This window comes from Meriones unguiculatus, chromosome 8 (assembly GCF_030254825.1).
Source record: "Meriones unguiculatus strain TT.TT164.6M chromosome 8, Bangor_MerUng_6.1, whole genome shotgun sequence".
Classification (NCBI taxonomy): Eukaryota; Metazoa; Chordata; class Mammalia; order Rodentia; family Muridae; genus Meriones; species Meriones unguiculatus.
The window spans coordinates 99,521,583-99,537,440 of NC_083356.1; the positions used below are offsets into that span (position 1 = coordinate 99,521,583).

General features: G+C 48.2%; 1 protein-coding gene across 8 annotated transcripts in view; it reads left to right on the top strand.

The window, feature by feature from the left end:
• Tanc1 (tetratricopeptide repeat, ankyrin repeat and coiled-coil containing 1) overlaps positions 1–15,858 on the top strand; it is a 226,287-nt gene that overhangs the window by 152,601 nt on the left and 57,828 nt on the right. For 7 of the 8 annotated variants that reach the window (XM_021638947.2, XM_021638975.2, XM_021638983.2 and 4 more), the window contains 2 exons: positions 5,032–5,162; positions 6,184–6,370. In XM_021638947.2, the coding sequence (XP_021494622.1) occupies positions 5,032–5,162; positions 6,184–6,370 (318 nt within the window). Of the gene's footprint in view, positions 1–5,031; positions 5,163–6,183; positions 6,371–13,289; positions 13,481–15,858 lie in introns of those variants that run through there. The other variant, XM_021639008.2, reaches the window with a different exon arrangement.

A 15,858-nucleotide genomic window follows, 5' to 3' on the forward strand; every position in this document is an offset into this window, starting at 1 on the left:
AATTTACCTTTAAGAAATTGCTACTTGTCAGGCCTTGGTGAGGTGCAAGAGAATAGCTTTAGCTGGCTAAAAAGGCTCCTCTGTTTCTTAGGTTATAGTTCCGTGGTTCCCAGGCCTGGGCATGTAGCTCGGTAGTACAGTGAGCACGTGGTTCTATGTCCAGTCCCCAGCACGGACAAAGCCAGAAGCAGAATGTCGGGGTAAATGAGTTCAGTAGCGTAAAGCTGGCTTGCATGTAGGTATATTTTAAATGTTATGGCCTGCAAGCAGCAGATTAGCAGGTAGATGATCTGTTCGCAGACACTGGTTTTTGGAAATAAGAACAGAATTGTGGTGGCTCAGGAGAATTAACCGGGAAGAAATTGAAAGTATAACCTGGGTGTTGGGGTGCATGTCGTTAGTCACAGCTCTCAGGAGGCAGAGTCAGGCAGATCTCTTGAGTGTAAAGCCAGCTTGGTCTATAGAGTGAGTTCTGGGACAGCCAGGGCTACACAGAGAAACCCTGTCTCAAAAACCAAAACAAACAAAAATACCCACGAACAAACAAACAAAAAAAGAAATCAGCCAGAGAAGACACGTTAAGCAAGATGCAGACCATCGGTAGTCACCAAGATTTGGAAAAGAGGCCTAATGCCAGGTCCAGGGCCCATCTCGCTTAACACAGTTAACTAACAGATATCTTAGGAGCTTGGTGTGTTTCAGTTGTTCAAGGTCACATAGCTAGTGAATGACCAAGAGTTGTACATAGTACCCATTGCACGTAGAGAACAAAGAGGGGAGGGGGGGAGGGGAGGGGTCCTCCCTGTATGGAATGACCACCAAGGACCGTGATGGGTTTCCAAATCAGAAAGGGCCCAAATAAGTAACTTAATAACAGACCCCAAAAGTTTGGAAGACATGAACAAAGTGAACCCCAAACTGGTAGACAGGAAGGAATAACAGACCATCTGGGCAGAAATCGATGCAACTGAGGCTTGAAAGACAATACAAAGACTCAGTGAGACAGGGAGCTGCCTTCTAGAAAAGATGTGCAAGACTGACAAACCCTTAGCCAGATGAACCAAAACACAGAGGGAGAAGATCCCAGAGGGGAGGTTGGAAAATCCTAGCACAGACAGCTAACAGCCTGACTTTAAGGAGTCGGGGAGCTTCAGTGGGAAGGGAGCCGTGAGCGTGGGCCTTAGGGAGAACCTCTGGTGTAAACAGCAAAGGGAGAGAGTTTTTGTCTCAGAATAGCGAGTTTAGAAGATGCTATCTGGGCAACTGGGTGTGTGTGTGAGGGTGTGTGGGTATATATATCCAATTATTTTTAGGAAAGAGAAATATGAGCACATTTGAAAATTCATGTGAGTGTGTAAAACCAGTGAAAGGAAAGCAGAGAAGTGTAACCTTGCTGTTAAAGCCAGCAGGCTGCTGACTGTCTTGTGGTGTGGACGGCATTTCTCACATGTTGCTGGTTTTGAGGTTCACAGCCTATAGGAGGTGGATGTGGCCATGTAAGCCATGAGGAAATTGATGTTCCGAGAGAGGGTCATGACCAGAAGAGGTCTCTAGTAGCTTCAGCACAGAGGTCTCATCGGGCTTCTGAGGTGGCAGGGACGGCAGGAAGAGAGGCTGAAGCACACGCGATGATTTGAAGTGATGGAGGCGGTAACAGAGAGAGTTAGCCCGGTTAGCGTATGGGCTGCTTGTTGATGTCTGTGCAAATGTAGTATTCTTGAGTGTGAAGAGCTAAAAGAGGCAGGAGGGAAGAGATCTGTGAACTTCCTTTTAACGTCCCACATGAGCTGGCTTTGCACAGTGGGACCACACTGAGGTTTTTTTTTTTTTTTTGTGTGTGTGTGTGTGTGTGTGTGTGTGTGTGTTTGGGGAGTGTTACTGAGGACATTGCTGTCCATTTGCTTAGTGGGTTTACATCCATACATCATAAATTCTTCATATATTTAAATCTGTGAGATGTGAGCTGAAATGAGCTTTTTTGTTTTTGTTTTTTCTTTTCTCTCTGGTCCCTGTTCCATGGATATTGGTCAAGCAATCCCCATTATTGATGAAGGAATTAATATTAACTATAGGAACTAGAGCAGACTCTTTGTTCTGAGAGGCCCAGTAGAATTCCGTTTGGATCACTCTGGAGCACAAAGCAGCTTAAATAGGAAACCTAATCCTAGCACTGTGAACTTCTGTTCGTAGTGGGCCGACATGGTATGGGCTTCCCAACACCCCTTCTCTCCCAGAATGGCACTGTCATTCTTCACTCAGGAGTAATTCTGCCAGAGTGAAAGTGCAGTCAGAGAAAACGCTGTGGGTTAGGGAAGACAGATGAGTAGCTTAGCGAACATTAAGGAGCCCAGTCTGAAGGAGACCAAGGATATGGTCACTTGAAAAAAATAGCCCTCTCCAAAAAAAATGACAGTTAGGGAAGCCCCCGGGGGAAATGCAGTTTTGGTGAGGCAAAATGAAATGAAGAATGTGTGTCTGTCTGTCTTCAACCTTAGCATGCTTTTGGAGCTTTGATAATGGTCACGTCTAGGTGGAACAGGGAGCAGTGGTTCATGGTGAATGTGGTGTCTCTTTTCATCCAATTTGGCCATGAAGCTTGGAGTTGCCATAGTTCTTACCTCATTTGAACACGGAGATTTGAATGGCTAGTTTGTTTTTTTTTTGGGGGGGGGGTGCGGAGTTGTTTTTCTTCCTCCCTCCCTTCTTCCCTCTCTCCTGCTTTCCTTTCTTCCTTCCTTCCTTCCCTTTTTTTTTTTTTTGTTGTTGTTGTTGTTGGCAAATATCTAGCTGTGTAGCCCTGGCTGTCCTGTACTTACTGTGCAGCCTAGGCTAGTCTCAATCCTGCCACAACAGTCCTTTTTCTTTAGTTTAAGTGCTAGGGTTATAGGCTGACTGGTTGTTTTTAGGTTTTTGTGGGGTATTTTTGGTTTTTGTTTTTGGTTTTTTTTTTTTTTTTTTTTGGTATCTATGTGCAGGTTCAGGGTGGAGGTAGCAGTAACTGCCCAGGGGCAGTAATGTCCCTCTGTCCCTCTTTGTTATACAGGTCCTGTACAGGGTCTAGGACTTTCAGGCGAGTGCCAAATGAGCCATAGGCTTGTGTTTGTCAACAGGGTAAATCCTGCGGCAGCCGAGCCTGTGTGTACAGCTGCTTCTGGCCTCTGTCCCAGCTGCCAACAGGGTGGAGTTTCTGGCTTCTTCCCCAGAGTCTTTCAGGTTGAACCAGAAGCTGGGCTCTCTGGGGCTGGGACACAGTCACGGTGGCGCAGCAGTGTGGAGACTGTTTCGCAAAGGAAGAGGGGCGTGGCGTAGAGAAGCTGCTGAGATGTGCCCCCTCACCCACTCACTCCCCTTTCCACCTTCCTCTCAGTCCCTGACCCCCAGCCATCTTGCCTGGAAGCACACTGCAGGAGAAGGGTGAGGTTTGGAGGATGAAGTGGGGAAGTGCGGGAGGATGTCTGTAGAACCTGTCCTCCAGATTCAGCCTTCGGGTGTGCCTAGGTTGTGTTGATTTGGTTTGGTTTCCGCCTTCCTTTCTCAAGTGCCATCTCTCTTACGAAGCTGTCTGTGGTTTGAAGTCTCTAGTGGGAAGGGACTTTTTCTAGGGGTGTGTCAGGGGTGTGGTTCACCTGCCCTGGGGTGTTTCCCTTCCCTTGCTGTTGGAATGGGCCCGTGATATTATGAGTTTAGCCCAAGTGTTCTAGAAACGTCAGCAGGCCAGACAGAACACTCTTTGTCATTGTAGTTCTGGAGTGACTAAAAATATCCATCTTGCAACCAAACAGTAAGGTTTCTGAGAGCAAGCAAGTGCTGAATACCTCTTCTTTCGTGAAGATGTCGCCAGTCAGGGTTCTCTCAAAGCTGCCATTCTGGGTATGTGATGTAGGGAAACCGCTCTGTAACTGAGGATAGAAACAGAAGTTTTGCTCACTCACACTTTGCAGTTGCTTACAACAGGCAAAGTTAGAACTGAACGTGGCAGTGATGTCGGCTCACAGCATTACGTTATTTGTCCCTCACGTTCCTCCACTCATTGTTGGCCCAGTAGGTATAGCATATACAGGTCTAGGTGTCTTGGCCAGTTGAAGAGCATACAAAACATGGAGTAACTGTCTTGAGAGTTACAAATTGTTCTTAAGTTCCAGCCTCGGTACACATGGTTAGCTTTCCTGTATAATCTCACTCCAAGGGATGCTGTAAGGTATGAGAGAGGAGTTAGAGCAATGTCAATATTTGTCATCCATAATTGACAAAAACCTAAATACCCTTGGGCTTTGGGGTTCGAGATTAGTCTCCAGGTCGGTATTTAAGTAAATTCCAACGTGAGCATTGTCCTCGGTACAGAAATCCTTAGAGACAGACAGGCCTTAGAGACAGCGGTGTCTTCCAGCATTGTGTGCCAAGAGTGTTTTTCATGTGGCATGGACAGTAGTCATTAGATCCTGTCTTGTGACTTGTTTTACTGTTCTTTGATCCAGCATGGATTCTTATGATTGACACCTAAGTTGGAATGGTGTCTTGAATCTCACTGCTATGGAATATGTACAGCAAGTTTCCCACCCGAGTCCTCCTGCACCTGTCTTGTTGAATGAAAACTTGGATTTCAATTTATCGTGACGTCTAAATACCCTGGGTCTCTGTAGCATGCTGTTTTGGTGTTAATGCTGCCCTCCTATGACATTGGATGTGGTGCTGGGTGAAGTAGAAGCCCGTTCTCACCCGGAGAGGGGTGTGCTGTACCCGTTTTTCACATGTGTGAGAACTGGACTTGCTATCAGAGAACAGCCCAGGGAATCTTCCTTTTCAGACTAAATATTTCACCTTTCGCACTTGGAGTTTCTCTGTCGCCATTTTCCCAACCTGTCACAGCCTCTTAATTAGAATGTACTAGAGGGCAGGCAACACCATCAAACTTAGTGCATCTTAAAAAGGTGCACAGAAGCGTCAGACAAGCAGCTGGAGTGAGAACACCTCCAGATGCCATGCCGGACCTCTCCAGAGGGGCGTCTTCACTGTTCTCTTCCTTTGTTCCAGAAGCGAAGGCCGACCATGAACCAAGCTGTTCTCCGGCAGCTCAAGAACTGTTGACAAGGCTGGGATTTTTACTGGGAGAAGGGATCCCAGGTGCCACCCATATAACCATCGAAGACAAAAATGAAACCATGGTAATGCTGGAAGAAGACCCTGCGCTTCCTGTCTGCTTAGCACGCACCCTCCCAGTGTGGGGGGGAGGAGGGGGGCTCATGTCACTGTTTGGTCACATGAGCTCTGGGCTCTTGTGTTTTGAAATTTATGACAAAGGCTTATTTCTGGGTCTCTGCAGGGGATCGTGGTGGAAGTAGCTCAGGCGAACAAGAAGGGGTCAGAACTTAAGAGAATGTCCGTATTAACCTTATAGCCACAGCCCAGAGAACAGTGGCTGCATGATTTAAGGAGCTATTCTGTGCTAAGGCTGCTTCTGTCTTGAGAGCACCATTCCCCTCAGATGACTGCCTTGGTCTTTTAGCCATTGGGGGATTGGGGAGAGAGGGTGGAGAGTCAGTGGGGTGAAGAAGAGATATATAGGAGATGAGTCAGAGACAAAAGGAGAGGCAGTTGGATGGTTCATCCTCCAGAGAGGCACTCTCTGTCCCAGGGAGCCCAGCCACCAGCCTCTGCCACCTCTGTGTATGCAGATGGCAGTGAGAGGCTGGCGCTTCTGCAGCCGTCCAGGGCCCCTGTGAGGTGGCAGGGCCCGGGAGGCATTGATTGAGACCGCAGTGGTCGCCAGCCTCCTTTCCTGAGCACAGCCCATAAATCTTCAGGAACAGAATCAGGCTGCTACGGTTGCGAAGCCTTACAGAAACACGGTCTCCGGGTTTTCTGTACAGAGGTCAAAGAACCCATTTGTCTTCTGCCAGCTTTAAATGAAAGGAAGTCTGCCTGGTGGTGGCCATCTCCGTTTTATGAAATTGTGTTCCCTGCTGAAGTTATTACTGAGGCTGCCCTTTCAGTAAAAATCAAAACCTCCAAGGAGGCAGCTGGAACAAAGACACATCTCCTTTAGCGTTTGGAAAACTGTGTCTGTCCCTGTTTAGCCTCTATTTGTCTTGTGTTTAAGTTCCATCATTTTAGCATCCAAAGCAAAAACCTGTGTTGAAGTATAATGCGTAAGCCACGTTAACTCCCCCCCTGTTCATCTTGCAGTGCACAGCTCTGAGCCGAGGCATCAGTCCCTGCTCCACGCTGACGAGCAGCACCGCCTCTCCCAGCACCGACAGCCCCTGCTCAACCTTGAATAGCTGTGTCAGCAAGACGGCAGCCAACAAAAGTCCCTGTGAGACCATTAGCAGCCCTAGTTCCACCCTGGAAAGCAAGGACAGTGGAATCATAGGTAAGAAGCCCACGGCCTGGCAATGTCATAGCTCAGTGCATGTCAGCCGGAGTGCTCCAGAGATGGGTTCAGTGTGGTCCATGAAGGGCAACCCGCAGACCCTGCCCTGTTCATTGCGGAGAGCTCGGGGCTGTGTGCGGCCAAGAGAAAGAACTGCAGCCTTTATATTTTGTGATGCTTATTTTAGATCACTGGGTGTATATGTGTGTATTAAAAAGAAAAACAAACAAACAAAAAAACAACTCACCTTATTAGATCTGGCCTGTGAGATTACTTCCCCTGGTCAGCTCATTCCTTGGGCAGAACCAGGCATGAATGCAGGGTCATGAAATGCCTGCATATGAAACCGTTTCCACAGCCCAGTTTCAAGGTTGCTTTTTTCCTCTAATGACCTTAAGGCCTGTGTTCTCTGAATGTTGCTTATAATGGGATCTGGCCACAGTTTAGAGGCCAGGGTTTTCTCAGGAAGCCTTCTCCAGGCCCCCTATGGTAGGTGTGGTCCCGCTAAGTTGAGTGTAAGAAGACTGAGTTCTCAGTGGCTTGAGCGACATTGCTTCTCACACTTCCTTGTCTAGAAAACTGAGGATTTGGGTTAATTCATTAGCCTGTGGACCTGGGTGATGTTAGAATCCACCGACTCTCAGAGCATCCGTTTCCATCTCCCAGCTCAGACCGAGTGCCTGTGTGTGACTCTGCAGTAGTCTCGGCAGCGACTGAGCTCTCCAGCTTGCCTGCTTTGCTGCAGTAGTCGGCTGATGGCGGGTGTGACCCGAGGGCGGCACCCAAGCCTTGTGCTCTACAGTTGTGTTGATCTCATAGCGGGTGTCTTCCGAGAGGCTGACGGCTTCCCCTTTGCTGCGCCGTGTCCATGTCTTTGAGGGATAGTCACGTGTTCTTACTCACTGTCTCCCCATCTCCGCTGATAGGTAGTCAGAAAGACCTCTGAGTTCCATATTCTCCAGTTAACTGGAGTTTCATCCAAGTGTAATTTAGAACACAGGATCACGAGTTCATCCAGTGTAGACTTTGAAGACCCCAGAGAGGACTGACATCAGGCTGTGGGCTCGCTGGAGAGCTGCATGTATTGCTGAGGAGTCCGCCTCAGCCAGGGGGCATCTTCCACTAATTTTGGTGGCATCAGACTATTAATAGGTTTGTTTTATGTTGTTCTCATTGCAGTATCAAAATGTAATTTACACATCATAATATATCACTTGCTCAAACTATTGGTTGACTTCCAGTATATTAAAAATCATGTATCAGTCCTTATAAGCCGATCTCAGAGCATCGGTGCCATCCGTGAGGGTAACATTCTGCCGGTTTGCACTCATTGTTTCCCTGAGTTCGCCAGGCCTGGTCATCCAGCAGCCTGCCTCTGCCTGTGTTTGAACCGACCTGGGGAATTTTGTATGAACGGAGGATTTACCACAAATCCTTTCTGTTTAGTGTCAAGGCCTCCCCCTGAGCTGTGCCAGCCAGGTGACAGTCTGATCTACTGTACTCCTGTTTCATGAATTCGCTTCAACAAACTCTTCCCGAGTTCCTGCCTTCCTTGTGCTCTGTTTCTCCGCTCTCCCCCGTGAACAGACCTTTGTGTGAATTTGGCGGTAGCCACAGGACTTCCTTAGCTCTTGAAATGTCATGTCCTTCTGCGAATCTGACCTTCCTTTCCTTCACAGATTTGGCCACGGCTACCTTTTTCTGAACGGGCTTCTTATTTTCGCTGTTAATTCTAGACGTGTCATGGTTTTAAATGTGCCATTTGAGGTGGGCTCAAGCGTTTACAGTCCCCTTTTGTAACAAAACCGCCGCCATCATTCACTTTCTCTCACTCGGCTCCAGTGCTGAAAATGTGAAAATGATTTGTTTTGCAATACTAGGTATCAGACCAAGGCTTCGAACCTTCATGTACAAACCTGTGAACCAAGTGAAAAACAGCTAAGCTACATCCCCAACCCCTTCGAGCATTTATACACACACAGGCCCTCGCTTGGCTTGTACTGGTGGTGAAAGAGTAAGCAGACAGGAGGCTCTTAACTCACACTTGATGGGATTTAATCTTCCCCAGTCTCTGCTCATCAGACTCCATGTTATATGCCGCCATGGCACTGCAGTGATTTCCTTCAGTGTGCTTGTTACTTAATTTTGTTTCCATATGGGCGGGGGGCGGGGGGCGGGGGGCTTGTTTTTCCAGCTCTTTTCTGAGTTCTTAGCCAAATGCTGGAAATAAGAAATTGCAGAAAAAATTGCTGCTACTCTCCAGTGGTGCAGAAGCAGGGAACAAATCCTTGGTTTATAAAGAACTACTCAGGATTCCTATTTCCAGGTGGTTCGTGAAAACTTTTAATAGCACAGTGTCTTTTTTTTTTTTAAGTAATGTATTTATTTTCAAATAAACATGCACTGTGTTTTGCTTGCATGTGTGTCTGCGTGAAGGTGTTAAGATTTTGTTGTTAGCTGCTATGTGGGAGCTGAGAACTGAACAGAGGATCCAATGCTCTTAACCACTGAGCCATCTCTCCAGCTCATATTACAGTGTCTTAAGCTCTGCTTTGATTGAAAAAAAAAAAAAAAAGCAGGACCTTTTATGTCACCAATACTGCCCTTTGTTCCTTGGCTCAAGCCAATGTGTTCGATTAACTTGGCCAAGCGTGAAGAACTGAAAAGATTGACGTGAGAGTGGGAAAAGTGAGAAAAGGGGTTAGTAGTCTATTAGGGAGATGGGCGGCGCCAGCTTCCAGGCACCTGGCTTGTACCACATAGTACAAGGCCCTAGGTAGAGGAGGGAAGTGCTGTGCTGGTGACAGCCTGCCTCTGTTCTCTCTCTTCTGTGACCTGTGGCCCTGAAGTCTGTTGCCAAGGCGTGGTAGGGAGGAGAAGGAAAAGAAGCAAGAATTTCCTCTCCAGGCTGACTGGAGCTGCGAGTGTCTGAAGAGGCAGGGGTGGTGGGGCGGGAGGGGAGGGGCTTCCTCTGCAATCTGAGCAGGGTGTACCAGTCCCGAGCCTGAGCTGACAGGTGTCGGTGCTGCCCACCTGTCCACCGTGGTTCTCTCATTGATGGGGTGAGGCGTGCTTCTTTGGCATCTGAAGAACTTGCTGCCTGTATGAACTGCGGCCCGTGGTCACAGCCTTTGGGCAGCAGAGGTGTTTAGGGCAACAAAGTGCCTAAGAACACTGCAATCTTGGTGGGCAGAAATGAAGGTGAAACACCCTGGATTCCCACCCGGGAGGGCCTGGCAGCAGCTTAGAGAATACGTGTTAGTGAGGATCCATATTCCAAATTGTACGAGGCCTGGAGGAGCGAGGAACCAGCTTTCCTGTAGGTTGCCATCTTCAGTAGGGTATGCCTTATGAACCGGGGCAGCCAGCGTCGGATAGCAAAGGCTGTTCAGGGGAGGAAGCTGTGGAAGGCACAGGCGGCCTCTGCGTTGCATGCTCGGGGCAGCAGAAGGCTCAAAGCAGTGCTCCGAGCACAGTTCTCTCAGGGTGCTAGTGGGCATTTTGCACAGTGCCAACCTATTGAAAATTCCTCTTACGATTTAGGCTGATTTCTAGCATGCTGATTGTATCTAACCTAAATCACTCCACCTGGCAGATGCAGGAAGAGGAGGCTTGTGTTGCCACATGCCCGGGCAGCTTCCTCAGGGCTGCCACAGGTACCCCGTCTGCATTGGGTTTCCACTGGTTAGCAAGGGGCCAGTGACCGTTAGAACATGCTGGGCCCCCTTCCAGTGCTGCTCTGGGAGACCAGGGCCTTAGGGACCCTTCCACCCCTTTTCACCTCTGCTGTGTCACCCAGCCTCACTTTATCCTATTTCAAGAGGTTCAGATTCTCCCGACATTAAAGTCTCTAGAAGTGACATGTTTCTGTCATGTAGAAATACTGGCAAAGTAGAAAGTAGATAGGATTAACTGCATTCTCTAGGAGTGGCTCTCATTTTTTTTTTTTTTTAAGTTTTTAAGTTTTTATCCTTTGCTTACTGAAACCATTAGGATTACCTGGATGTTAGTGTCTGATTTTCAAATTTGCAGTGTGAAAACCTGCTCACTGTGAACCCCAGCTGTACCTTGTCAGAGTAAAACAACTGGCCGTTGCTTGCTTTGAAAGGAAAGCTTTCATAAAGAAACAGGCTTTAAAGGTGTTTCCTCTATGCCTGAGAAAACTGTTTTCTTAGTTGCTTCAATTAGAATGTGTTAATCCCAGTTTGGGGGTGGAACCTGTATGTATTCATTGGAATATATATGAAAGCTAATCTGACCTTCAAGCACGGCTAGAAATACTGTGTTTTAAGACACGTTCTGAATTGGATTTGTTTAATTTTTATGTCCAGATGATGGTAAGTATTTTAAAAATGTATATTTCCAGAAAATAGATGTTTTCCACTTAGGAAGACAGAGGATAACACATTGAGGAGAAAAAATACGAACTAACCCTGGCTCTTCTACCGAGATTTCATGTACATAAATATATACATGTATGCTTATGTGCATGAGTGTTTTCACGTGTTTGTGTGTGCACAGGAGTATGTGCATAGATGTCTGTGTGTGTGTATGTGCGTGTGTGTGCATGTGTGCATGTGTGATGTGTGTGTATCATGCGCCTGTGGATGTATGTATCATGCCATCGATGTGGAGTTCAGAAGAACCTACTGGAGTCGCTTTCTTCCTTCCGTCTTTATGGGACCCCAGGCTGCCAGGTGTGTGTAGCTGCTGTCTCACTTGCCCAAGATTTAAAAGCAAAAACAAAAACCTACCACATTTAAAGATAATTTTTCCTCTCTATTAATAGTAGATCTACCAAGAAGAAGTATTTCAATTAGGGCTGAGGGTGGGGTCTGTTCAAAGCCTCACCTCTTCCGTTCCCTCCTCTCTCTCTCTCTCTCTCTCTCTCTCTCTCTCTCTGTTGTTGTTCTGTTTGGTTTGGTTGGTTGGTTGGTTTTTCTTTTCTAGACAGGGTTTCTTTGTGTGGCCTTGGCTGTCTTGTACTCATTCTGTAGACCAGGCTGACCTCAAACTTAGAGATCTGACTGCCTTTGCCTCCCAAGCGCTGGAATTAAAGGTGTTTACCACCAACTCCTGGCTCCATTCCCGTCTTCACTGTTTACTCTGGCCTGTCCAGCTTTTTACTTGCTTAAGTGTTTTGCAGCATCCTGCAGCTGCTGCTTTTGAGACACTGCGTTGGGAAAACTCCGGAAAGGCTAGAGGACCCTCCACAGTGGCCCTGTTCCCCAGCTCTGCATGTCTCTCCGAGATGGTGTGTGTCAGCCCCCCATACCCCCCACTCCTGCCCTCCAGCTGGCCACAGGAGCCTGCACCCCAAGCATCGTGGCTGTAGGCAGTGAGTGTAGATGCCAGCTCTTTGGCTGCCTCTGTCTTTGCTTTCCTGGGGTGCTGATATTTGCCCCCTCTCCCCTGTTCATTTAGAAGTGGGGAGTAAGTGTATAAGCTTTGATGGGAACACCTTCGTGGAACCATTCTCATGCAGGAAGAGCTAAGCGGTGGGGCCCTTGGGCCATACCCTGCTGCAGCCTGATGGGATGTGCTATCATTTGCTTCCCTGAGCAGTTGCTGGAACATAAAAAGTCGTCATGGGCTGACTTTTATCTTCTCCTGACTCTCTCTCTGCCTCCTCCCAGGCTTGTGAAATGAAGTGATTCTGGAGCTAGCCTTAGCCTTCTCCCTCCTGTGACTTTGTGTCTCCAGGGAGGTGATCAGATGCAGAAACTTAATTGCGCTTTCTTTTCATTTTGTACTTGTAAATCCCACCCTTTTGACTCTCTACTAACCTGCCCTGTTGCCACCTGTCCTGCCCCCTCTCTCAGATTAGAATGCTTTGAAACTGATTTGGTAATAACTATTTAGAATGTTTCAAATCTGGGTTAATATTCATTTCGCTACGTTGCCTGCAATTTAAAAATCATCGTTAATTATAGGAGCCTTTTTTAATCTCTGGGGGAAAGGAGGAAAGTTTCTCTTTACGTTTGTGATTTGGTAACACAGTCAATGTGGGAAGAAACGCTTGGTGGTTCCAGCCGGCAGCACCTGACTGCAGTCGCTCTGTGTGTTGGGGCTCTTGGGGCTGTTCTGTTCATGCTGGCAAGCACATACAGGCACCTGCCGGATGCCAGGAGCACGCTTGCTCAGTACAGGGGCAATAAAAAGTAAGGGCACAGTGTCTGTATTCCAAATTGCCTTGTTATGGGACTGTGGAATCGTCAGGCCTGCCACCGGCTGAGAAGAGTGGCTCCCACAAAAGGTACTTGCTCTGAGTGTATAATGCCAACCACTGTCTGTCAAGAGCCAAGGGGAGTCTGGAGCAGTGAGGCATGGCTTGAGTGTGTCAGAGGCTCCAGTGTGGATGCAGTCCATCCATAGATTTATTTTCAGAGCATTACCAAAGCACTGTGTAACTTCTGCTAGGGGGAAAAAAAAAGCTCACGTTCAGGTCTTCACACTTTTTCTGGAGACTCTTGTTACCTTGCCAGGTTCTGGGGTGGCAGTGTTCTCGTTGAGAGGCGGGTCCAGTCTCCTCCCTCCCACACTGGCCTGCCCGAAGCCATTCCTTCAGGTGTTTCCACACTGAAAGCCCTGATGAATGTGCCTGGGAACTGCGGCTGGGTCCCTGGCCTTCCTGCATGTTGTGGCAAAGCGTGCCTTGCGCAATGCGGGTGAGCGCTGAGCTGGAGATTTGGTACAGAGATCTGGCTGTCACAATCCAGCGCACAGGGTTCCCAGTACAACACCCAAAGGGGCAGGACTAGCCGGAAGTGCCAAGCTGCCATTCTGGGGCTTGTGCCGGAGGAGCAGCCAGGCAGTCCCTGGAGCTGGAGGTTTCCAGGGCCCCATCCGGGCATTCCCTCTGGCAGGAGAGGTAGCTTGCATTCCTACCCAGGGAACCTTCTCCTTGCTGAGCTAATAGGTATTAGGAGTGGGGAGCAGGTGAGCCAGGGACTGTGAGTGCGCCTTTTTGCTACTTTGTAGCGGGGTTGGCCTGGGTTGAGGATGCGAGAGATGAGCTGTCCTGCATACCTGGTCACAGAGATGACGCCAGGAAGGCTTCAGCTATGCAGTCTTTGCCTTTGTTGCTCCAGGAATCCAGAGCATGCCCAGGTATCCTGAACAACTGTTGGTATGTGGTGTGAGTTCAGTGGAGCGGGCTGAGACCTTTTGTCTGGCCAAGGACCTAGGGAACTGCTACATTGCTGCCTTGATAGAGCTGATTTCTTTTTTCTCAACCTCGGAGTTCCTTTGCTGTCTTGAAATGTAACTTCTGAAGTGGTCGGAGACCTTCCTTTGGTCCGGTCAAGGAAGGCACTGAAAACGCTGCCTGTCCCCTTCCAGCCTGTTTCATCCCTTCATCCGCCTCCATAAGCAGCCATCCTGTCCCTTTCTCATCTGATCTTTAATTCGTTGCTGTAGCGCTTTAACTTTTAAGCTCTTCCTGTCATCCGTTCAGCTGAGTTTGGAAGAGAACAGATGTTTCAGTACTACTTTATTTTTCTTGGTTGTACAGGAAGCGAAGAGAACTATCGTGCTAATAATTTAAGAGGCGCTTTAACTCTGACCTCCTATTTAAATGTTTCCTACCCCGGGGAAGGGTGGGGTTCTCTGTACTTTGAATGTGGGGAATGAGTGACAACTTACGCAGCGCTTGAAGAAAACTGTAATTTCTGTTGTGTGTCCCCCCCCCATTCAAAAAGTGTGTATTTTGGGTATATGTTTTGTAGTACTGTGTGTACATAGTTTGTCAGTGTGCTCAGGAGAGCACGTCCCAGATTTTCTGGAACTAGTGTGGCACCGTCAGAACAGCATTCTGAGGCACGTGACACTTAAGAGTTGTGGGGCTTTCTTGTCTATGAGGATGTTACGGGGAGTGAGTGAGTGAGTGAAGATACACCAAGGGCTTAGAGCAGAGCGCAGCGCGCCATGAGCACTGTTATGCCCCGGCGAGTCAACACTATGGTAGGCCTGTTATTTCTTAAGGATTCTCATTACCTAATTGCTCCTTAGGGGGTAAGCAGTGCTCACTTGTAGAACCAGGAGTTTTCTGTGGGGGGTGCAAGTCTGACAAAGTTGATGAGAGCAGAGAAAACAGAAGGTTAGCAATCAGGATCACACAGTCTCACTTGCTTTCTTAGGTGAGGCCAGACAGTGACGTTAAATTCCCAGTGGGAAAAAGAGAAACACAATTGCACAAGGTTATACCTGCAAGGTGGCCAGGCATCCTGTTGCCACGCGCCTAGAGAATCAAACCGCAGTTGCCAGTTCTAGAAAGGAGGAGGAGCCAGGTTGGCTCCCAGAGCTTTCGTATTGCAGATGTTGTTCTAAGGGTGCATTCGCCCTGTTGTATGCACCTTCCCTGCACCCGTCTCTCCTCTGTAGCTCCAGGAGGGTCCCGTGAGCAGCCTAAGCTTGGCCACCCGGCTAAGCGTGGATTTGCATCATGACCTGTCTTGCTTTCTTAGAGCTCTCTTAAACCCACAGTGTGACTTAGGTCCCAGAGAGCAACTGGGCTCTGCCCGCACCCTGATCTTTCTGATTCAGTTTTAAGTGTACCTCCAACATGGACGCTGAAGTGAGGCAAGGAGGGAGCAGTTACTGTCTGCCTTCACCTACTGTATTGTTTGGTGACTGAGCAGGTCACAGTTGTTAATAAGGTGACCTCATGACAGCAAACCTCCCGTAGCCACAGCCTTTTGTGCAGTCCCTTCTAAATGTACGGAGCCTGGGAGAGCCAGGGAGGCCTTGCAGATGCTTTGGTTGCACAGAGAAGGGAGCTGGTGTTGGCTGTGCCACCAGCCCTCTCCCAAATCTGTCTCCAGCTCTGGTGGAGCTCAGGGTGGGCTCCTGGTCTGGCCGCCTCTTCCCACTTGTCATGAGGATCCTCTCTATGTGTACACCTTCATATCTCAGGAAGGTGTTTTGGAAGATATGTGTGAATGCGCAGGTAGCTAAGTGTGCATTCGCTACAGAGTAAGACAACTGTCCCTAAGGTTACAGCAGCTTTTCAAAGTCTACGTCATGTCTGTAGCGAGGAACACCAGGATCTGTTTACCCCACATTGTGGGCACAGTCTGACCAGATGGCTTGATGGAACATGGGCCCATGTGCCTTACGTGCATAGTGGAAGAGTGATTAAGGCAAGGCAGGTGATGAAGACAGGCGTTTGTCAACAAAGGCTGCATCTCTGCCAGCTGCAGGACTGAAGTGATCGAATTGTGAGTGCTTGGATGATGTCAGAGTATCCATTCTTTGGGAGACGTCAAATAAGATTTAGAAATATTTAAAATTTTTTGTTTTTATTTTAAATTTATATGTATCCGTGTCTCTCTCTGGGTGTATGTCATACACGTGCCTGTGTCCACAGAGGCCAGGAGGCATCAGGTCCTTTGAAGGTGGAATTACAGGCAGTTGTGAGCTGCCTGATGTGGCCCAGGTCTTCTTCAAGAGCAGCAAATGCTCTTAACTGCTGAGCCATCTCTCCAGAA